Source organism: Pithys albifrons, chromosome 3 (genome assembly GCF_047495875.1).
Source record: "Pithys albifrons albifrons isolate INPA30051 chromosome 3, PitAlb_v1, whole genome shotgun sequence".
NCBI lineage: Eukaryota > Metazoa > Chordata > Aves > Passeriformes > Thamnophilidae > Pithys > Pithys albifrons.
The window spans coordinates 5,829,623-5,854,200 of record NC_092460.1 but is presented as its reverse complement, the minus strand read 5'-3'; the positions used below and the strand labels follow the sequence as shown (position 1 = coordinate 5,854,200).

General features: G+C 41.3%; 1 protein-coding gene across 2 annotated transcripts in view; it reads left to right on the top strand.

Annotated features, from left to right (window-relative positions):
* TAFA1 (TAFA chemokine like family member 1) overlaps positions 1-10,795 on the top strand; it is a 228,840-nt gene extending 218,045 nt beyond the window's left edge. For both annotated transcript variants that reach the window (XM_071549683.1, XM_071549684.1), the window contains exons 4-5: positions 5,920-6,044; positions 9,819-10,795. In XM_071549683.1, the coding sequence (XP_071405784.1) occupies positions 5,920-6,044; positions 9,819-9,836 (143 nt within the window). In that variant the 3' untranslated portion in view covers positions 9,837-10,795. The remainder of the gene's footprint in view (positions 1-5,919; positions 6,045-9,818) is intronic.
* Positions 10,796-24,578: the final 13,783 nt, after the last annotated feature.

Genomic DNA, 24,578 nt, shown 5'->3' with positions numbered 1-24,578 from the left:
CTATTCGGCTCAAAGTCAGGCATGTGCTTAAAAACCTTCTGGCAGCACACAGACTTCACATAATTTTAATGTTACCATTTATTTTCTTAGTACCTGGGAAACCCAAGCTGAGGCCAAGACACCATTCTTCAAGTTGCACAAATGCAGATAAAAAGTCAGTCCCAAAATGCCACAGTACAGTGTTAAAGTTCGGCAAGTCAGGAAAGACAGAGGGGAACCCACAAGGAAACACGGCAAGAATAACTCATCCTCTTCAGTAAATAAAATTACAATGGAAAATTGAGATAGCAAGGAGAGGATTTACCTGTAGTAACAAAGTGAGAAGCAGAGCTTTTAGAGTTTCTGCTTCTCAGGCCATTGGCCAGCAGCACCTCTATTAGTCATGTTGTCACAAGGGGAGTACACAACATGTTCATGCCATTTTTCCTGATTTCCCCAGCACTGTGTCAACTGCTCAGAAATGGCAGTGTAAGTGGTTTTTCACCGGTGAGTCTTCTCATGCTGCCAAATTAACACCCTTTTTTGCTGGTTTATGCAAATCTTAGAAGGAAATTGTTCATTGATTCTTTGTGTCTAATCTGCCCTTTCATATTTAATGGGTGTATTTCAGTGCAGCCCACAGCATTATTCAGACACCCTTTAAAATACCCTACTCTGGTTGCTAAATAGATTGCAGTGAAAAATCAAGAATTATGAATGGAAAAACAATCTTCAATTCTCTCAAGTTTCTGACAGTGAAATAATAAAATACTGTTGAGAAACCTGGAGAATATTGCAGAGATCAGTGTTCATAAAAAAAAGTTTAGTGTGTTGATCTCTTTTTAATGTTTACTACAATTAAAAAATATTAAATTAACTCAGCAAGACTGCATGTGAGGCAATTAGGGATATGAGACACCACTTGCCAGACTGATTGCACTGTGCTTGTATTTTAAACTGGAGAAATGTCCATTTTCCCAGAGCTATGAGAGGTCTGTTATGAAAGTCAGCAAAGCATTACACTGCAGGAGCATTAGATTGATACTTCTAAAATTGAGTAAGATTGAATTAAAGCAGGGAGTTTGATAGCTCGGGCTCCCTGTAGGAAACATCCTGTATTTCTCCTAGATAGCAATATTCAACCTGAAATCTTTTGTTTCGGATTTGTATTCTTTAACTTATCAGATTATTGCTTTACAGCTCCCTGAGTAGCTGCTATCTCAGTCTGTTTATGAAATCCATAACCCTTCATGTGACACTTTCTTTCAGTACAGTTTTCTCATCCTAGAAAGAGTGTTCCCACCTCCATCCTGCTCCCCATGACATCCCAATAAAGTAAGAGAAACTACATGTCTCATTCAATTCTCTGAGATTTTGTTATATAAGGAATAGGTGAGCACAGGGTTACAGTTTCTCCTACTCTGGTTTAGATCCATTTATTTTGAAAAAAATAAAAGTACCTGAAAGATTTTCCCCACCTCTGTGCTACTGCCATTGCCAAAGTCTCCATCAGCTCAAGAGTCTCTCACGGGGAGTTTGAACTTTCCTTTAATCTAATCCATTTAGAAAATGACTCACAATTTATTGAATAAAGTGGAGAAAATTGATATCTTTTCATTAAGCTGACAAAATCTTTTCACTTCTGACATCTGTGAAATGTGTTCTCTATTTAAATTTTATTTATATCAATCTTCACTGGTGGAAACTAGATTACAATGGAATGTTCTATAGTTACAGTGGAAACTTTCCCATCCTGCTATGATTGGTTGTATTGGTTTTGAAAATCAACTCTGCTTCTTATTCCTTGGAGTAACATGATATCCAAAATCAGGAGGAAGTGCAATCTAATATCTCCATTCCTTTGTGTTCTATGTCTATACAAACAAAATGTGTGCACTTTATCACAGGCACAAAGAGAGCTGCTGTGGCTTTCTAATGGCGACTGCAGAAGCAATCTTGGAACATTTCAATACAGAGCTTGTTCCCTCTAAACTGTTGAAAAATGCATGATGATACTTTGCTCTGTTTTCATATTTCGGGGTATTCCATAAACATGAATTAAAGTTATCTATTACTCTGTGAGGATTGTCATATTGTTACATTGTTAAATATAATGTCTTTATACTTATTGTCATATAGAGTTTGTCATGTTGTGAAAGCAGTTTCCTAAATACAAATGTAGAAAAGTTCAAGGAGAATTTTATCTGAAAAAAAAAAGTCTTTGCATTTTCTATACACACTGGAGTAGCAAACATGACAAAAGCAGTGTCTGTGAGTCCCTGGGCTGTGTGTGCACATTTGCTTTGTCCTTGTCCTCTTAATCACATGTAAGAGGGCTTTGAACAACTGAGTCGCTGCAGTTCAGGGCAAGAACTTGAAGACTGATAAATGTAAAATACAGTAAGTTTAGGAGTTTCAACAGGCAGATGTTCAGTGCATTCCCATAACAGAATACTTTGTTACTGAAATTCAGGGGGAAAACATCTCTCTCCAGCTCTTTCATGCATCAAACTTTAGTGCTCCAGGTGCTGCACAAGAGCAAGTCAGAACACGGTCACTACCCTTCTGCAGCCTGCAAAGGTTCTCATGAACTTTGAAGGCTGAAACCCACTGAATCCAACCCAAACTGGCAGTTCCCTGCAGCCACCTGAGGTCTTTGGGAACAAATGTATTTTAAAATGCAATAAAATTGTGTAAACACTAGAAAATATAAGCTATTCTATTGCTCTTTTCCTATATTCAATCCCATCCTGAGATTTCTTATCTGTAACTTATTTCTCTGGAGCACACGATTAGCAAATGCCACTTCAACCAAATGCTTTTTTGTGTTAAACCATGCAGACTAAATACATAAAAAGTTAAATATTTTGATCATTTTTTTTCTAGAGCTTTGTAAACATAGATATAAAAACAAAACAAACCTAAACAAAACAAACAAATGTGAATTGGCTGGAAAAGAAATCTTGAGAATTTTCTGAAGTAAGTTGCTTTTCTCCCCAGCCCCATCAGTTGTGTGTTTAGTTTAATATTCAGATAAACGAGGCATTTTCTTGACAGTAACTCAGATATAAGCAATCCCTTATTTAACTGAGCAGGAGCTAGGGAGAAAAAATAAAGCTAACACAAAACACAAGCAAAGCAGAAATAGTCAAGGCTTTTCTATATCACACAGTTTTTCTTTCCCCATGGCTGAGGGTATCTGTGTCAGTCAATGCAGCCTTGCATGAAGAAACTCTGTGCTTCATGTATTCCCCAGACAGTGAGAAGAACACAATGAAAACCACTTCAAAACATTACAGGTGTCTAATTCAGCATGATGTGAGCACTCACAGCCTGTGCTGCCTGGTGACTAACAGGAATCTGTAATTCTCCTCCAAAATTAGTGGTTCACGTCACCCAGAAGCTCAGGTTTCTCAGGATCTGGGAGTTATGGAATATAAACCACCCTGGGGAAAAGCATCTTAACTTGAGCAATTTTCTCTCACACACAACTGCTTCAGCAATCTCAGAGAGACATAACCTAAACACAGAGACGCTGCATCATATTCACTGGAGAAGGTTTGCCCCCTCCTCCTACAGGTGGACTCAGTCTCTTTGCTGCAGACTGTGATTCATTTTAAAGCTTTTTCCCTCCCTCTTTGAACAGAGCTGGAGGTGTAAAACTTTGAAATCAAGTAGAACTCATCAACAGTGCCCAATGACAACTGGTCCTAAAGATTAAACAGCTCACAATGGAAGAGAAAATCTATTAACACAAGACTCAAAGGAAGTAATTTTCATTAGGCTCTGGATGTCCCTGCCACAGTGTGGGGCTGAGCACTAGACCACAGTGAGCTTTGTAGTGTTTCAGACTTACAAAGGACTTTGCCTACTTACATATTGAGAAAAATAGGAGCTTTTCATCTGCAAAGGGCCTCAGTTTCCCCAATAATCAAAGGAGCCTGGTCTGAAGCCCAGGTGAGGGTACTCACTGATGGACACTTGGATGAGTTTCCTTGTGATTGCAACTGCATTGTAATCACAATTTATTAATCAAATAAACAAACAAATAAATAAATGTGTGTATGGACCTACTCAAACCTGCACACCATTACATGAATCAGTTGCCATTAAGGTTCAGCACCGACTTTGCATTTGATTATTTTTCAAGGTCACGATCTGAATACTTGGGCTGCATCAATAAGCAGTTAGATCTTTTTAATTGCTATGAACAGCTTTGCTCCTTGGTGCTGCCTCTCAGTCTGTATTCGTGTCATATCTCTGTTTTACACTGTGACCTTCCTAGGGTGGGGCGTTCAGGTTTGTGGGTTTTAGTGTAGGAGCCTTCTCTGTGGTTATTTAAAACTGCAGCTCTGCCGCTAATAAATAATTATGATCATCATTTTTGCTTCCATGTCAGAGGATTCTTCTCACACATCCCAAGGATGCTCTGCTCTGATGATTGCTCTGAGGGCCAGTATTTAGCAGGATGTGGTTTTTCAGTTTGCCCACTGCACAATCTGTTATTAGAGCACAGATTCAGCCCTCGTGCCTTTTCATGCACAGCGAAGAAAGACATCTCTTTTCTCTACTGTTAGCAACATTAATGACACTTCTGAAAAAGGTGTGTGAATAGCATCATTAAACTCCCTTGCAAGCACAGGTGCAAAGGGCTTCTTTTTTGTGTGGTATATATGGATAAAATTGATAAAATGATAAAAATTGGGTATAATCTGTGGGAAGGATCAGGAAAGGCAACACAGAGCTAGAGGATCATTGTAGAGCCCTTCCAACTGAACTATTCTATCCAATTCCGTATTCAAGAATTTAATTATAAACTCTGAAATGTCCTTAAATCAATACATGCACAACACATTTTTTTCCAAAGCTGAATGGTGTGGTGTAAGGTAGTCAGCTGCTTGAGAGGTATTTTGTGATCTTGAAGCAGCCACGTGGGGCGATATGAATGGGTTAAGCATCTCTCTTTGAGTGACTGTGCAGAAAGCTTTGACAGGCTTCCTGAGTGCAGCCATGAAATTAATTCTTGCCAGAGAAAACAAACCACACACAGAGCCACTCATGTGCCAGCTTTGTCACAGTTGCAAGGTGAGCTAAAGTTTATCAACATCCCCAGACAAAAAATGTCATTAAGATACAGTTAAGGATATAGTCAGATAGCAATTCCCAGGCAAGAAACTTCATTAAGGTACACTCAAGGTCGCAAACATATGTGCCAATTGAATTCAAACAACAAGGTCCAAACACTGTCGTTATTTACAATGTTAAATATTTGGAGATTAAAAGTTACTGCTAGAGATAATAAAGTTTCTAAAAAATTCATAATCAGGCTTCAACAAGCAACTTCTGCTACTGTTCAGTATTACCTTGCCTTCTGTTTCTAGTTGTTACACTCCCTGCCATGGAATACTGGGAAAGCTAAAAGTCTCCATGAGTTCAAAAATTCTGGAGAGATTTGTGATTAAAACAAACAAACAAACAAACAAACAAAACAGCTGCATGTACTGAAAGCAAAGCAGACACAGTTTTTACGGGAGCTGCCTGGACTACAAGTCCTGAAGAGCCAGAGAATATTCTGAGGAAAATCTCTTTAGGCTTGTCCTGTACTTTTGCATGTCCATAAAGATCAGATTGGCACTCGTGGAGACAGGCAGTGAGGGTGGATGGTCCTTTGGTCTGCAGCAGCATTGCTGCATCCCAGTTTTCCCTGCAGTCACAGCATGGTAACAGAGCAGGACTCGTGTGTGAGGAGCCTGTGGAAAGCACTGCACTGTCCTCAGCAATACAGGATGCCAAAGAAGTAATTAAATATGAAATCCTTACAACTAAACTTCAGTTGAAGGGACACTCTGCCTTTTAAATGCGGTGCTAGACCCTTGAGACATTATTTAATTAGATTTGTTCAATGTAACACAGTTGTGAACATTGTCTTTTCTCTTTTAGCTTCTATAGTGATTGGGAAGTGGTGGTGTGAGATGGAGCCCTGCCTAGAAGGAGAGGAATGTAAGACGTTGCCGGATAATTCTGGATGGATGTGTGCAACTGGCAATAAAATCAAGACCACCAGAGTAAGTAATTTTTCTGTCTATACCCAGAAGGTCTTATTTTGAAAGGGAATCACTAATGATTGCTCACCCATGTCTTTCCCATCATCATTTCTGCTGCAAAAATCTTAAGGATCACTGCACACCTCCCCAGTCATTCAGTGCTTCTGGCCATAATTTGGTGAGAATTCAGATGGGTCAGGCTGGTCAGCTGGGGCCAGACTTGGTAACCAGCAGGGTGGAGCTGCTGAATTGCCAGGTCACTTTCTGAAAGAAGTTTTCACCTCAAAATACCCCCAAGTGCACATCACTGAGTCCCCTCCTAGCAGATAAAAGGAAGAATATTAGCTTAAGGGGATCTGCAGGATCCTACCTCAGTTCCTTGGCCATTCCAGGCCACATCTGTGTTAGCAGCTGTACACGGGCTTTGTGTCAGAGGACTCACCTCACTGACTCCATTCCTGGTCTTACTTCAGGGTAGCTGTAGCCCTGTGAATCCATTAGTGGCATGTTCTTGAGACTGCTGAAGGTTCAGGTGACACAGGCCAACAGGTGCCGACAGCTTTCACCACACGGTGCCAGGAGAACACAGAGAAGGGACTGCAAAGAGAGAGAGTGTGAATGAGCTGCCTAAACATCTCCCACTCTGAGATTGCCTGGGGAATAAAAGTGGTTTTCAAAAATAGACTTTAGCTTTTCTTTTGCATTGTGGGGTTGTTTCACAGCCATTTGCTTAAAACTGCTACCTATACTTGTATTCAACAATTTTAATTAACTTATTTTCATACCACAATTGGATTTTTTTTTCCAAGAAAACTGTGTGGTTCTCAACACAAGATATTTTTTATAAATATATAAATTTTGCTTTTCTCTGAAGTGGGAAATACCTTTTGAAAACTGATAATTTTTTTTAAAAGCATATTTTCAAGACATTTTTCCCTATTTGTTGAGAAATTCTATATGCTCAGCTGCTAATTCACAGGAACTTGCTTAGTGTCATGATTTTCTGACTTCCTCCTTTTTCTACAGTCCGAATGCTAGTCATTTTTCCTGTCTTCTAAGCTTTTGTTGAAGGAGGAGATTTTACCCTAACTGGCCCCCATGCCATCTGAATTCTTTGTTTTCCCTCCATATGATCTACCCCAGAATGAATGATTTGTGTTACACCCCCAGTTTCTTGAGTGGTGCCTTCTGGCACAGCTGATCACACCAACACATTAAATTATTAGGATACCTGCTAATTTGGGAGATTTTCTTTGCAGAAGGCAGTAAGTCACCACCAAAACCAGGATCCATATTATCTCTGTCATCTCCTAGAAATAAGAAGAAAGCATGGAAGGAACTTTGATTTCATGACTCAGTGTCATTGTTGCTGCAAATCCCTCTGTGCTCTCAGCTCATCACACTGCAGAACCACTGGAAGGTCGTGCCCTAAAGTATGTGCCTTGCAGTGCAGTTAAAAAATTCCAAATCACAAACCTATCACATGTCCTTTCCAGTGAGGCAACACTTTCCTCACAAACTGGAGAATTAAAATGGAAGAAAGTTGAAGAAGAAGCAACATGAAGTATCTTATACAATAATTCAGTCCTTCTGCAGTCTGTCTGCAAGTTATATAATTTAGGAATTGCATTTGCTTTTTTCAGTCAAACTGTCCTACTCTTAACACCCCCAATCCTCATCATATAAACTAGTTTTAGGCGATAGAAGTGACTGCTAGAAATTTAGCAGCTTCATTAATATGCAGAAGTATGGTCCAATCTATTCAGTATGCATTATTGTATTTCATTTAAATTAAATACTTGCAGAGTGAATGCTCAGAACTGAAAAAAGTATTTCTTCATTTACCCACAGGAATTATTTTAATTAGCTTGTGAGGGGAGTACCTTATGGTGCTGCTTCCAGTAGTATTTTGCTTTGTTGCTTTAAAATATCATTACAGAACCCAATTGACAAAGGCAACATGACATGATGTGCTTAGCAACTGTCTCTTGAATTTTCTGAGCAAAAATTCCCTTCTTAATCCCTGAAACTTCACTTGAATCTGTACTGTTGTGTCAAGTCTGGCAACATAAATGTAAAATAATGGAAGAAATCAGATTATGAAACAGAGATTTTCTTCTTTGTTTTGCCATTTCAGAGGGCAGCACAGAGAGAGATTACAATGTAATCTGTTCTGACCACAATCCAGGCCACAAGATTGGGCCATGTCTGTCTAATTTATGTAGTTAAGGAAGTAAAGAAAGCAGAAAAAACATGACAAATCAGTCAACATCCTGGTTATATCTGTGGTGATGAGCCAAAAAAGCTACAGCAAGTCTGCATAGGCCGTAAACTGTTTTAATGAAGGCTTTCCCTTACACCAAATACATTCATGTTGGGCAGCTGCTGTCCTGACAGGGAAAACATTCACCTTTATGACTCTCAGGATTAAAATACCCATTAGTATTTTTTCCAGGCCTACAATAAATGACTTATAAGCATATGTGTGTATATATTTATGACTACATGTATATACACTATATATAATTTGTTAGGGTGATTAATACTGAATAATGTCAGAAGGAGGTGGACAACAGATCCAGTGAAGTCTTTGCCAGCACATCCTCCATTGCCTCCTTTTCATGCACTTATTTCTGTTTAGTTCTTTAGCACAGGTCATTAATTAAGTTTTAAAGCCAAAGATATAAAGGTCACAGCTCCTGTAAATGGATCAATATGTTTTCTATCGGTGGTCAGTCAGGTGACAAACAACACTGGAAAGAAATCATTTTGTCATTCAATTTTTGGAGTAGTTTCAATTTTTTTTTTAATCCCTAGTCACTCTTTTCTTTTTTTTTCTTTTTTTTTTTTTTTAATTTAAGAAAATAACTTTCAGTGCTTTCCTTAAAAATGTGGGGCCCTTGGAGCTACACCAGGACCCGCCTGGAAATCACATCACATTTCAGCAGAGCAACTGGCACCAGGGGAAATGGAACAGCAGCATCTCAGGCTGGATGTTGCTGATAATCTGGAGGATGGAAATTAAACTGCTGAGCACTTGAGGACTGGCAGAGCAGCTCAGCTCAAAGCACCTCTCCAGCTTCACAGCCTGTGCCCTGTGTTACAGCCCACCCACCTCCCAGTTTCCAGGGGAACTTTTGGATTTCCATGCCTTATGCCATCAGGGAACTGCAGGGCATTTTATGGTGCCCTGAGGGACCATCACATTTCTTAGCAGCCTCTGCTCCTCACCCCACAGCAAATAGCACCTTGGCACCATGGGCTGCTGTAACTACTCCAGGGGAATGGCTTCAAACTGAAAGACAATAGGTTTAGATTAGACATTGGGAAGAAACTCTTCTCTGTAAGGGTGAGAAGGCCCTGGCAGAGATTGCCCAGAGAAGCTGTTGCTTCCCCATCCCTGTAAGTGTCCAAGGCCAGGTTGGACAGGGCTTGGAGCAGCCTGGGATAGTGGTAGGTGTCCCTGCCCATGGCAGGGGGGTTGGAACTGGATGCTCTTTAAGGTCCCTTCCAACCCAAGACATTCTGTGATTCTGTGATCTCCTGCACCACCAACCCAGGTGGCCGATGCACGTCCAGCATCTCCCAAGGCACAGGCAGGAGCTTGCTCAGGGTCTGCCTCTTGCATGTCCTTACATCCCTGCAGCCCTAAGAGAAAAGACATACACACCCCTAATACTGCAGCTGAAACTCAGCTGTGTGCCACAGAGCCCAGGCCTTTCTTTCCCAAAAGAATATATTTAAAAACCCCCTCATATTTTATGTATCTGACTCTTTTGCTCTTTCTCACTGCAGATCCACCCGAGGACTTAACAGAGCGCCCGTGTCTGCACGGAGACAGTGAAAGCCCTGCTGATTTATGAGGACAAAGTATTGAAAGTTTAAAACCATCTCAGCATTTACAAGCCAAATGGATTTCTTATTTGCACTTTGACTGTTTACCAGATAACAACAGTGGCTTTACTGGGTGAAAGGAAGTATTCAGTGGAAATAATGCCCCTGATTTTTGACAGCTGAAAATAAAAAATGAAGAAAATGGTTCCTTTGCTAAAGTTTCTGAGATTGCGAAGTACAAACAACAGTATAAGTTTGGATCTACAATTTACTTTATACCAGTTAAAGTATATATATAGAAATATATATATATTAATATATGATATTTTGAAATAAAAGCCTCACTCTTCAAGAAATTGAATAGTACCACACTTTGCTGCAGCTGCTGTATTTTTTTTTCCTTTTTTGTAATGGTCTGGAAGTTCCCTACCTGTTTGAGAGAGGAATGTGGCAGAGAAGAGGCAAAGCAAACCTGCTGCGGTACAAGGACGCCTAAGAGCTACACAACTCCTACCGATGTGACATCCAGAGCTTCCTGTTCCCTTTGGCAGAATTTTGAGGGCTTTTGTTGTTTCACTTTATGTTCTGGAGGCTTTTCTCCTTGTGCAATACTAGCATGCTGGCTTTGCTTCATTAACCATACTTGATTGATATATAACAATAATAATTCTATCCTCTTCCAAGAAAATATTTTTAGAGCTGTTAGATATTCCATGAAGAAGAGATGGACAACTACTGAATGAAGTACAGTATGTATTAAAAGTTTATTTGGCAGAGTTTGGTAGACTGTGGTTCCCTTCTTATTAAAGATGTACTGTACATACAGTGTCTTCAGACTTTGTATAGCTCTTAGAGACTCCAGTAAAGACGCAGTAACCACCTCCAAAGCTTTGCATTGTTGGCTCACTAACTCTTTGAAACAACAACAAAGCTGTTTTTTTCCAGACCAACACATGAGGGGAATTTTGCATCCGGTTTGGTTTTTCAGGAGCCCATTTGCAACTGGTGAACAACCACCTCAGCTGAATCAAATGCCTCTGTGGACACTCTGAAAGCTCAGGCACATCCCAATTTAAGGGACTGCCTGGCTGTGTCCTCTTATGGAAGAATTCCCATGTGCACACGTGGAAGAACTACCTAAATTTACATTTCCCTCATTGCAGTTCAGGCTAATTCTCACTGAAAGCATTTGCCAACAGCTAAAAGCAGACATTTGGAGGCAATTGCATGGCACAGCAAACAAATGACAGTTTGTGGCAAGCACAAACCTGTGGCTGGGCTCTGCTTTCATTTCAGGAATAGTTTTTTTCAATTTAATTTTAATCTGATTCTTACCAAGGAGAACTCAGCTGAGCTGAGATGCTCCTCAGCAAGGAGACCTTGACCCACTCACAGTGAGTGGCTTGAAACTCCCATTTCTAGCTGAGCTGTTGCTGTTCACCAGGCAGCCTGGCCCCTACATTGCTGAAGAAAGATCAGATCTGAGGGCTGAAATGTTCAAGCCTAGTTCACATTCCCAGGCACTTTTGTGAGCGGTCCAATTAATTTCAGGGGGTTTATTCGTGTGGAAAAGTGTCTTGCTGTCACGCATAAGTCTGTGCAATCTACCCATGAGTCTGCCTAATGCTACCAAATCAAAGAGGAATAGGGAATTGTAAAACTAGTTCTATCCAGTCTAGCTTCATTTCTTTAATATTTCCAATTTCCTTTCAGCCTGCTTACCTGTCTCTCACAGGACCCCTTTGGCCACGCTGATCACTTTTAATCCAATGCAGACCAAGTGCTACACTTCCCAACCTAGATTTGGTTGCAATTCTCCCACTAACTTTCTTTCTCCTTCAGGGCAACCACTTCAATCCTGATGCTTCAAGAGGCAGAAATTGTCACTGTAATTACACTGTGGGTTAAAGCAGCTCCATGATGTGTCACGCCATACTCCACGCCAGCTTTCCATGCTGGTCTTTGCCTGATGCTCACATGGAAATGGATAAGCTGTTTCCAAGTACTTCTATTCTATCCCCTTCAAAAAGAGATGAGTTAAAAGTATCCAGGGAAGAAACAGGCAGCCCAGGAAAGTGATAGAATCACCATCCCTAGAACTGTTGGAATAAAGTCTCAATGTGGTACTTGGGGACATGGCTTAGTGGTGAACATGGCACTGTGAGGTTAGTGCTCCGACTCGATGATTTCAGAGGTCATTTCCAACCTTAGTGGTTCTGTGGTTCTTCTATGCAGAGAAAGGAGGATGAGCCTTCCCACCAGTTGTAGGTCCTAGCACATGGAGACCAGCTTCCCTCGTGTCCCATCTGGACAAGCCATGTATTGTCTGCCTACAGCCACCTGTCCAAACCACAGAAGATACCTGAACCCTAGTCTATTTTTCACACATATTCTGCAATGGCCATGTGTCCCTAGTGCCATCATCTCAGTTCAGAGAGGAACACTGCCTGGCTGCCCACTGACGGGTGTGGTCCTAAATGGGATCATCAGACCACCTCCAGGCTCACCTGTTACAAGGAGAAACTCCTCAAAATGAATCATTACCACTTCTGAATTTTAATTGAACAGCACTTTAAAAACCCCAAAACCCTCTCAAGCTAGCAAGCCCTTGATGCTCCAGGAGAAAGACTCTGCCACCAGGAGGTAACTCGATTCAAAGCCAGGGTATGTTATCATCCCTTTACCAACTGCAGCTGAGGCACCCAAAGCTAAATGGCCACTCAGGATCACAGTGGAGGGCAGTGAAAAAAATTGGAGCAGAATTTGAACTTAAGTTTCCTTATTCCCAGTCTTCTGATACTCTGTAAGAGGACACACACAAAGAGCAAACTAACACATGGCCTCTTGTACCCTTTGCCAAAGCCTGAGGTGTCAGCACTGGGAGGTATTTACCCCAAAGCTGTGCACCTGACAGGGCTCAGGCTGTGAGTAGATAACAGTGCTCATGCCTGTGCCTATGAAATATGCCTGTTGAGACTGGGAAATATTAGACTTGCTAAAATATAGGAAGGAAATGTTGTCATTACCGAAGGAAAGTTTCTTAGAGATGTTTATGAATTTTTCCTTGCCAGTAGGCAGCCTCAAATATCACCCCACCAAATTCAGTAAACATCTGCGTCTCTTTGAAGTTGCTGCAAAATCTGCTCGTGAAGTGCAGCACTGAGAAATTGCTGTTTTAATTAAAATGTTTTAGAGGGGAATTAAGGCCTTTGCAAAAATAATGACTAATAGAACATGAAGTCAAATTAAGAGTCGGATGCAGCTAACCCTCGTTGTTTCAGGGAACCAAATTGAAAACAATAATCAGAAAGATTCAACCAGCCCAGAGTCACAAGGATTCTGCATTTCAGGGAGATGCACAGTAGCACAGGGAGGAGCAGGAAGATGTCAGAGCTACTTATCTTGGCCTATGAAACCTCGATGTGTTTCAGTGGGGGAGTGAATGGGTCTCAAATCCTCATGGGAAAGTGACAGTTATGCCATTCTCTGCATAATGTTAAAAGGTCAACAGAGGAGAAAGTTAAAGTTCCTGCTTTCTGGCAGAAGTCTAGACAGAGACATGTCAGGAAACAAAAAAGAAAAAAAAAGAAAAATATTTGTAAATGCATCAAAGATAAACCTAGATTTATGTGTTTCTTCAGATGTGTGAAAACAAGTTCTGTAAATCTAAAATGTACAAGTAGGGAAAAAATACTGAAAAAAAAAGGTAGCTACCATCTGCCTATTGATTCAGAAAATCTAGAGTATGTGCTTCTGTCCAAAAATCTCTGGTAATAAAGAGCTCAGTGTGGTATGACTTGATACTGCTTTGAATATGCTATAATGCTATATTTGAAAAAAAAGGCCCATGGAGAAAGTCCACTCCTATGGGCAACATTATGAACAGCATCCTGTGCACCCAGACTTGGCATTCCAAGAGAAAGGACTATGAAAAATTACTGAAGATGATGCAGCTTATGAAGAGTGATGTTCTTATCAGACCTATTGATTATTAACAGACTTTGCAGGTACTTTCAGTGGTGTATTGCTTGTATGTTTTCCTATTATAAAATGATTAGTTACATTCATAAATATCCTCATTTGCCACTTTCCTGTTGCACTGTATGATCCAAATGTAATTACAGATCATAGAGAAGTTGTGGAGGAGATACTTTGGCTTGGAAAGCACATCCATTTCATCTGAAGGTGGCAGGCTTTGTTTCTTCTTCAGTGGCAGGATGAATATTGTGGCCTAAAATGAACTTCTCTTATATCAATACCTCAGTCACATCCCAGTAAGCAGGGTTTAGAGCCTGACAAAGAAATGGGTCATGCTTCTTTGCTCAGTATTCTATTTTTTGTCAGAGAAAAATAGAAACACATTCCACAAATAATCTTTCAGGTAGACAGAAGGAGATGCGTGTACAGGACAGTTGGTTTCAGGCTGTCAACACTTTTTCTAGTTCACCAGTTTGAATTCAGATCATAGGCCTGACACATATTTATGGTTTCTTCTCTGAGAGGCTCAGCTGATGAAAACACTTAACTTCACAAATATTTGTATTTTATAAAACTATGTGCTCTGAGAAAAAGAAACTGAATCTTCTGCTTTCCGGGCAGGAAACCGAAACTCATAAGACCTGAGACCTGCACAAGATGATGCTGAAAATCTGCAGCAGACACGACAGGAGAACTGAGCACTCCTGGATTTTAGCTCATCACTGCAGGTGGTTCATCTACGGTTCACGTCAGTGAAATTTGGCTGACAGCAGGCCCTGGCCTTTAGCTTGTGTCACAGCAGAACTGGGGGGCTGCAGTCAAGTGTGGACAATTGTGTGCAAGTACCAACTGACCAGAGCTTGGGCACCTCCTTTCAGCTGGGATTTTCCACTGATTCATGGAAGACCATGAGCCGATCTACTCCAACACCGTTTACTCCCACAGGGACACAGTCCTGTCCTAGTTTGGTTTCATGACTCCACAGTAGAAGCTGCTTCAAGGTTTTCAGATGAAGGCAGAGATGGAAAAAGGCACAGGAATGTCTGTGCTTAACCCTGATGGACTGAGAAACAGGTGTGGCCAACCTTTTTGTCTTCTTTTGAAGGTCACAGTTTCTGGAAGATGACTATCCAACAGAATGATTTTAATGCAAAAGTTGACTGAGCAGAGAAAGCACACCAGAAAAATGCCTGAGTCAGCCAGCAAGGACAAGTAACTTGGTCTCACCTGAAAATATGAGCACCACTGCCAGGGGAGAAGATGCTACACAGGGCAACTAAGTCATGAGGAAGAAAGTTATTTTTGACAAATATTCATCTGTTGGTACAATTTGAGCTTTGCTAAAACCTTTTGCTGTTGCTTGACAAGTACCTCTAATTCCTGTGTGCAACTCAGAAATGTGCAGAGGTCTTTCCCCCAGGATAGGCCTGGATATGGCATCTTTTCATCCAACACTCATGGTCGAGTTATTTTTATTTTCCCATCATGCAGCAATATGATTCAATTTGTATGACCAAAACCAATCCACATGTGTGAGCATCAGGTTACTGACCTGCTTCCCAATATTTCTCATCTGTTTTCTTTCTCAGATAACTGTCCTTGATTCAGTTAGAAATGAGGGCTGGAGGTCCACCTAGATATGAAGCAAACTACTCATAACCTAAAATATTTCTCAGGGGAATATGCAATTTCTTCCTCCCACCTGCCATTCCTCTTCATTTCCTATTTCATTTCATTTTCATTTCATCTCACCCCCTCTCTTTCATACCTCTCAATTACATTCATCCATCTCTATTGGTCTTTTATTACCACTGCTGCCCCACAGACTGAAGCAAAGACCCATTTCAGGGAGCTGTTCCCAACAACAGTTATTTATGGGATCTTCTTTCTTTTCCTTTTTCCTCTGTACTTTGGAAGATGAGATGCCAACCTGTGCCAGCAGCTCCCCATATTTCACTGCCCACACCAGCAATCCCCAGCTCAGGGCCACAGGGTCCATCTCAAATGTGTCCTGTGTACAAAGCAGATGCTACTGGTGTTTGATTTGCAGCAGAGGAGTTAATTGTCAGCTCCTCACCTTCACTGAACCTGTTCTATTTGTTGCTTTTCTGAAGGTCTCCTATGTCTTGAACAGAACCAAGAACTCAGCACACTGACTATTGAGGGCTTGCCATCAGTTTATGCCTCTGCAAGAGGAAAATTTACCACTATTGATTTGATCAGACTTTTTTTGGACTTGAACCAGAGAGTGAAGAACAGGCCAAGCCACTGTAAAATGCACAATATGGAATCCAAGCACAGACATAAAACAGAATCATTAAGCTTGGAAAAGACCTCTAAGATCACCAAGACCAACCATTAACCCAGCACTGGCAGGTCCACCTGACACTAAACTGTATCTGTAAGCCCCACATCTACATGTTTTTGAGTGCTTCCAGGGAGAGTGATTCTACCACTTCCATGGAAAGCCTGTTCCAGTGCTTTTTGTCTGAGCATTTTTTCCTGGTGCTCTTTCAGTTTTATTTTCTTTCTGAAAGATTCTGCTACCTAACCAAGTACAGCCTATGTGGTATCCCGTGTAAAACGGGCCAGAGGTTTTACAGATCTGGCCCCAAGTCCCAAAAGTCCTACTAGTATCTCACAGACATGATAAAAAGCAGAGAAACAGTCAGGAAATGTTACAAGCTAAAGACAGTGTTCTCTGTGTCCTTCCAGGTTTAAAGAATATCCCCTGGAAGTATCTTTGAAACAGAACATTAGCCTTCAAATCATATTGCAACCTGAAGAACCTCAATATTGAATTAATGCTGTAGATCAGCTAAAAATCTTAAAAGGAAAAATGCACTGGACTCTTGAATTCAAGTTCTTCACAAAATGTTCCACCAGCTTTGCATCTGGAATAGGAACTGGTGAGTCACCTTGAGACCTTATTTAGGTTGTAGGAATGAACATAAGCAGGGAAGGAGACATGTCACAAAGATGTCGCTGCCTTTCAGTGCTACCTCCAGTCACTCTCCAGCTTTTCTTTTACTCTGCCCATGGAAAGTTTAACATTTAGCACCAAAGGGGCCTCACTGGATTCAGTGTAACTAGACTTGTATTCCCCCAACTTTCCCTGATCTTAGTCTAGCCTGAATTTGACTGGTGAGTAGGTGTGATAACATCCTTACAACTTTGCAACACAGTACCACAGTCCAAATAAAGCTTTTCTGCTGAGGAAGGCCTACAACCTGGTTGTAATTATTTGCTCTTTGAGCAGAATTTGATGACATATCAATTCAAAACTGCTCAAGAACAATGACCAGGCTGCAATGCATTTCCTCAGCAGCTTGGCTATTTCCCCCATTCTGGCTGGCCCCAGACTCAAATACATAAAAGCTAAGTAGCAACTGGACATGTGCCTTTGAAAGTCAGCACCAATGAATGCTTTACTCCCTTGGCTTAATTTTGTTCTGACCTTCAGTCCCAGGATCTTAAGGCTTCAAAAGAGGAAAAAAAACATATCCTTAGCTGGTGCATCCCAGCACTGCTTTCTTCTGAGCTGGCATAGGAGAGAGAGAAGACTCATAAAGGCAAGGACAGGGGGAATTCTGGCAGCCGGAGCCCAACAAGTCTTAAAAGCCTGCAGTGGCCTCTTCTGCTCACCTGTGCTGAGATGTGATTACTATAAGAATGTCGTGTTTTCTGTCAGCTTTTCTACCCTCTCAGCATGTGATTTCTAGATGTTATTATAGCCTATCTCCTTTTCAGCTGATCTCCACCCTGCCTTTGTCTGAGGCAGAGGAAATGATCCTGGGCTAACACAAAAGCCTATTCTTTTACTTGGCATACAAAACAAGACAGAGGATAAGAGCCTGTTGGTTTAATTCAGCAAAGCTAATCTCATCCTTTGCTTCACTGTGGGTTTATAAGCAGTATTCCAACCTAGTCTCCTAACTGAGACACCTTTTCTATATCATTTTTTTTTAATGTTAGGACATAATCTTCATTTAGTTCTAGCTTCTGTAACTTGTTTCTATTTCTCTATTTGAGCAGAATTGGAGTACTCAAGATAGTGGGCCCAATTCTACCATTTTTTCCTATAAAAGTTGTATCTGTATATTCTGTGACTTCCACCTTGCAATGCTCTTTCCAGCAATGAGTCAGCACCAGCCCTGGGCAATAGAAACTGAAAGAGCCAACTCTGAATTGATAGTTCAGGTATTCACACCTTAGAAAAATAGATGTACCTGCTGCCTGGGAAGATTATCCAGCCTGAAATAGCTCAATTCACCTTTTTGGCAGTTTCTGCCAAACTACATGAGTTTCCCTCATCAGTGGATTTGACCCACAGTATTTGCTGGTTCATAATATTGCTTTGCAGTCCCATAGCTGAGTTAAAATTACTTTTTTCCCCCAATAATGATTTGTATTGTGACTTTTGTGACTGGTCACTGCACATGATCTTGGAGCTAAAGATGTCCCTCAAAAGCTCTCTAATGTGCCACAGTGGCTTTTCCCAACAATAACATCTCGAGTGTGCATCTAGCAGAAAACTACAACAAATACTTGTGATGGGACCATAATAGATCCCTTTTTCCACCATGGAATAAAGCTGTGAAGGAAAATAAGGATGACAGGAATTCTTACAGTCAGTGCTGTTGAAGATGTGGGGGCAAAATTAGGAAGAGCAGCCTAAAACTGCTAAAATGTTACAGCCCAACACCAAAACTGGTTTAACACATTGTTGTCACTGATTTCCACTCATGCTCTTCCTTTCATGTGCTCCACACACCTCCCTGGAGACTACAGTAACTTCATCTTTAAGCTCCTCTTGTAGCTTTACCATTTGAGGCCTTGACGCTTGCAAAGGAGCCCCAAACCCAACAACATCACATGAAATGACTGTAGTCCTGGTCTGAGTTGCTGTCTACAGTTTCCCTTTCACCTGCTGCCTTTACACTCCCAAGAGAATTTCACCACAATGGCTGCGACAGAATTGTTCTTCACAAATTGCTGTCAGACATGAAAGTCATCTTATGCCTGAGTAATTGAGGCACTCATCCCTACCAACAGCCAGTACCTTTCTGTAGTCCTCATTAACCCCCAGCAGCCCTTTTAAAACCAATCTAATTAGTCTCTTGCAATCAAAGGCGGTAATTTCAGCAGAAGACTTAAAAATGAGAGTTCACAACTGGTAAAGTTCTTGATCAGGATTATTATCATTTTTTCAAGTCAAACCCAAAGTTTGCATAATGAAGATTTCTGGGAAGATATGGTCTATTACACAGGAAAACCAGCTGTTCACCATTAATTGACTCAATCCTTCTCAGACGCTTTTTCACAGACACCTCAAATCAGGATTTCTGAGCACATACAAGCCTAGCATTAAGTTAAATGAAAATTGAAGAACTGACCTGAAAGCAAAGATGACTAACCTTAACTTTCAATTTATCAGGACCTTGCTATGATTTAAACACAGGCTGCTCTGCTGAAATAGTCTCTACCTGCAGTTCTTGATTTTCTTCACTGCTCCACAATGCAGAGGCAAAAATGAGTGTCAAATGATACCTGTGGAAAACACCCTGGACACCTCAAAGGTGCCTTTCCTCAGCTGTTGGCACTAAGTGCCCTCAGACACAGCTGAGCCCAACAAACATAACCCAACATAGAATCATTAAGGCTGGATAAGAGCTCTAAGATCGAGCCCAACCATTACCCAGCATCGCCAAACCCACCACTAAATGATGTTCCCCAAGTGTCACATCCACACATTTTTTTAAACACTTCCAGGGCTGGTGATTCCCCCGTTTCCCTGGACAGGCTGTTCAGTGTTTGACCTGTGTGAATTACACCAGGTACACAGTTTCAAGTTAAGCAGTACAGAGACAAACCAGACTCAGAGCGGGAGCAAATTGATATTAAAACCCCTGTCTGGACAGAAGAAGATCCACACCTCAGCCATGACTTACATATAAAGTGAGTGTATACAATGGCTACGCTGATCATTTCCTTAGGATTTAGAGAAATGAGCAACTTTAACTTCACAGACTTCATGGTTACTTGATCTCACTACAGTAAACAGCTCCATATTTTTCCTTTTCATGTTTTATCCTGAAGCAACAGAGCATTACATTAATTGACTTGTCTTATTAATTCAATAAGCTGCTTCCAAGATGAAATGCTTAGCTATGCCTGCTTGTTTTTGGCACTTTTTGGTTGTTGGAAGAAAAGCTTTAAGGCTAGAATTGCTCTGATGTTCTCCACAGTTCACTGAATAATTTTATGCACTACTGAAGATTTGCCACATTTGGAATTACTGCAAACTGCTACTTTTTCATCATATTATAATTTAATTCACACTTTTAGTATGATAAGAAAACATTTAACAGTTTGCATATTTGAAAAGTGTATTTGTTCTGCCATAAAGTTGCGGTTAAGAATTTATTATGGGTCACTCCTCTCTAGGATTTATAATTTGGACTTAAGATACATTTAGAAGATTGAAGATGACATAGAAGCCACCCCATTCAAATGAATTATATGCAAGAAAATTCAGGGAGAAAAAATTGACCTTGCTGTAAATAATAGGCAAAAATAATTTACTGTGAGCTTGACTAAGATTGAGAATTTTTTACTATTTCAGCAAGTTATTGGAGGGGAGATGAATGTATTTTAAGCTCTAAAATAACAAAATCTCAAGATTCCTTTGGGGAAAATACTCATATAACTATGTGGATTCTTAGATTTCAACTTCTTTAGGAAACATGAACTCTGGGTTTGCCTTTCAGCTGGTGAAAATACTGATTTTTTTTATTACTTTTTTTTTTTTGTCTGTGAACTGGGTGAAAAGGATATTTTGTTTTTTCTTTTTCAAGAGGTCTGGCCAGAGGCTATCAATGCACTTACCTTTCCATCCATTGCTCAATTCTAGGCTGTGCCCAGCATCCAATATTGATGTTCCTTACCCTCTTTGTGTCCCTTGGAGGGTCCTGTCCCACCATGAGCTGTTGTCCCAGATGTAAAACTCTCTCCCCATTTTATTTCTTGGACATGGATTGGACCTCACAGTGAAGCCTCCAAGGTGAGGTCTCTGCAGGGTAACGGAGTATTCTCCCTACCCCTTTCTTCTTCCAAGGGCTGTGGCACTTCCACCCTTTCTGATGAAGGAAGAGACTGAGTGAGAGAGCCTCTTACAGGGTCCTGGAGACAGGGCTGCACTGAGCTGCTTCCAGAGTGACACCTGGCCTTGCCTGGGCTGCTGCTGGGAGCAAGGGCTGGACACAAATAGAGAGAAAATCAGAGTCAAAAACTACAAAAAGGAGTCACTGGCCAAACAGATTGGTTGTTCCTGCTCCTGGGAGTAGGAAGCCATGACTGCAAAAAATGTTCTTTACAGTCTCCCTTCATCTGCAGCAAGAAAAATTTTGCTCCTGAGCACTAATTCTGGCAGCTTTTTGCTCGATGAAATACTGGTGGTCAGGGCAGTGACTCCCCCCAGCCATGGTGTGGGTTGGTGCAATGGGTGACAAACCTTCTAACCCCAGAGCCAGGTACAATCCACAATCCCTGCTGCAGCAAACCCAATCTGGGAATCACAAGGGTCTGAGCTAAAATAAAAACTTGGCCTGCAGGGAGACCCTATTTTCAAATGAAGGTGATTGATCAAGTTTCTGGCCTTCAGAAAAGAAATCAAAACATAATTTATGCTCAGAGTGACCTGTAGGTGTTTGCACAACAATTAATTCCCACAGTTATGGTGATGCAGCTGGACACACAGCAATTGATCCTTGCCTTGAAACACTTCACCCTCACAGCCACTACCTCTAACTCTTCCTTATGTCTCCCCATGCTCATTGCATTTCAAAATTATCATACTAAGCAAAGCTCAATGCACTGTTTAAATGAGTAAGGAACATCTGGTGAGCTGACACTACTGGGACTCCATGGACAGATAAAGTTGTAGCACTTTTCCTCTGTATATGAAAATGCATTGTAAATTAAATCTGAAAATTGTCTGAAATGAGACAGGTCAGAAAGGAGGTGGAGAAACACCATCATTTGTGCCAAGGTCGAATAGCATTAAGTTTAACTTAAAGTCAGTGTATTTTCATGCATGCAGTCACAAAGTATAGCACTGTTCACTCATTATTTTATATTTTACCAGTATTATAAAGGTGCTTGGGACACCACATTTTGGCCTTCACCATATATGTGCCAGATATACTATAAAACAGACAAATCTTGTGACTATAAAAATAGTTCTCTCCCAAGGGCTTTTTTTTTAATTTGCTTTAAAAAAAAAAAGTGGGATAATACTGAAATCTCAGCCTGGATCTGCCTGAAACTGAACCACTGCCTGCTGATCTACCTTAGTTACAAAAAAAAAAACCCAAAACCAAACCAAACCAACCAAACAAAAAAAAAAAAAAAAAAAAAAAAGAAAATAAAAGGAACAAGTTGTGCGGTGGACCATCTGCCATGGAACATAAATGTCTTGTAACAGCAATGAGCCAAGAGCCATGAACCACTTAGCCTGAGGGAGAAGATGTTTCAGCAGGGTAAGCAGCAAGGAAACCTTCAAAGAGATGGGTGACACTCCCGTTCAGCTCCAGCTGCTGTGGCATTGGAGCCCAGTTCTCCACAGCCTGCAGAATCCCTGCCCAGCCTGGTGGCTCCTGCTGTGTCACCTCTTCACCTGTGCATTCATGCAGAGAGACAGAACCCTCGGGAAGATAAGAGTCAGTTTTGTTAGTGCTGCTCTGTGATCAGAGATCCTCCACACCCTGCTGTGCCACACCCAGAGTCATCACCACCTGCGTGCCAAGGATGATGATCCCTGTCCTGCTGCCACAATTTTTCTCACAGATTAGTCCATATATGTTGGTAGACCTGAGCTCCTTGTAGGGAGCAAGTAGAGGCTGATGGGACCATGGTTTTGTTGATCAAAGCTTCTCCTGGAAGTGATGTCATAGATTTACAAGTCTGCTCTGATCCTGCTTTTATTCATTCACACCTGAGACCATGCAGGACATTGTATCACTAAGGGGCAAAAGGCCCCTTTGTGAACTTGTCAGTGCCATCCATCCCCAGAGCTCCCACAGCAGCCTGCCAGCACCTCCTTGCCCTCTGTGCAAACTAATTTCCTGTAAAAATCAGCCTCATTCATCAGGGGCCTTTAGCCCTAATTTTGAAGGACATGGTGAACAGCTCCACAATGCTCCACCCATGCCCATATCCCCCTCAAACTTCTTCCCTCCACCCAAGGCCTCCCAGGCCAGACCATCCATTTATTGCTGTGTCTGGGAACATACTTATTTTATCTTACTTCTCCCAAACCCATCTGAGGATAATCTTCAGCTTTGTGCCTGCGGATTTCTCAGCACCGGCCCCATCTCAGGAGACCTTTGCCTCCCTGAGGAGGATGCACCTCTGAAACCTCTGTTTTACCTCCCCAACGCACAGATCTGTGATACAGACCAACAAAATTTGCATTCCTTTGAGCAGGGCTCAATGCAGCTGAGGAGAAAGGAGAGTAAAGATGCCTCACACCTGGACAAAGCACATCTGCTGGCTCAGGGAGGTCTGACACTCAATTGGTACCAGCTGAAGGCTACAAAGGATGCTGGAGAGTCACTCTGGCACTTCCTGTGCATGAGATTATCTGACACAGCTGATATTAATCGATGCCCAGGGCAAAGTGACTGGTATTAACCTGGCTGCCCTCTCAATGCCATGAAAAATAAGCCCATCCTTAGTATATTCCTAGGAGAAGGAAAAAAGGCTAGAAACAAAGTGCTTAAAATCCTGCATTTGTCAGACTGATCCTGTTTAATTAAACAGGAAATTGCAGGGCAACTAAATCAATCTTTACAAAGAAAAGCTGTTTCTCTGTTTACAGAAGAGAAACTTGTGGTGATTTATCTTAAAGAATGTAATTGCCTAATGATTAATAGTGACCAGAGATAGTCAGAGAGAGAGGAAATGAGGAGCAAGAGTGACTTCTCTTTGTGGGTGCCTGAAGCATGGCAGAACTATATGCCCCTGCCACAGTGACTATTAAACACGCAAGATTTCCTGATTTATATGAGAAAATGAAGTTCTTCTTCTCATTTCTTCTTTTGATAGTTGTCACCACTGGAGAAATCCAGATATGCTGGCAGAGCTTTGGAGATTTGAGTCCAGGTACACATTCGTTCTTTTGTTTCTGCTCATGGTAATTCAAAGTCAGATTTTCAGTTCAGTTCTGACTGGGCCCACAGCCTTTTTAATGCAGAACTGTAAAATAATAGATGTTTTCTGCCTGGGCTTGAGACTTTGTAGAATGATAAAATACCCTGAGTTGGAAGGGACTGACAAGTATCCTGGAAATCCAGCTCCTAAAGAGTCTTATTTTCCCTTACCCTACTTAAGAGCAGACTTGGAGCTGCTGCAACACATGGTGAGTACAGGAGGCTCTCCAAAGCAGAACAGATTGAATGCCCTGGTTTGCAAGTAACCTCTGTCTGTCCCCTGGCTACCTATGGCCACCTGTTGGCAACCTACAGCTGTTTGCAGGCTACCTGTAGCTGACTGTGCTGTGTCAGTGCTCCAGGTGTGTGTTTACACACAACTCTATGTATGGAGAATAGAACTGGAGAGCCTTAAATCTGGATATATTTTCTTTATCATACAGACACTATGAAGAAACCAGAAACAGCTCTTAATGTTCCTAAAAACAGATAGGAATTAACCTTTTTGTTCTTTACTGACCTAAAATTTTCT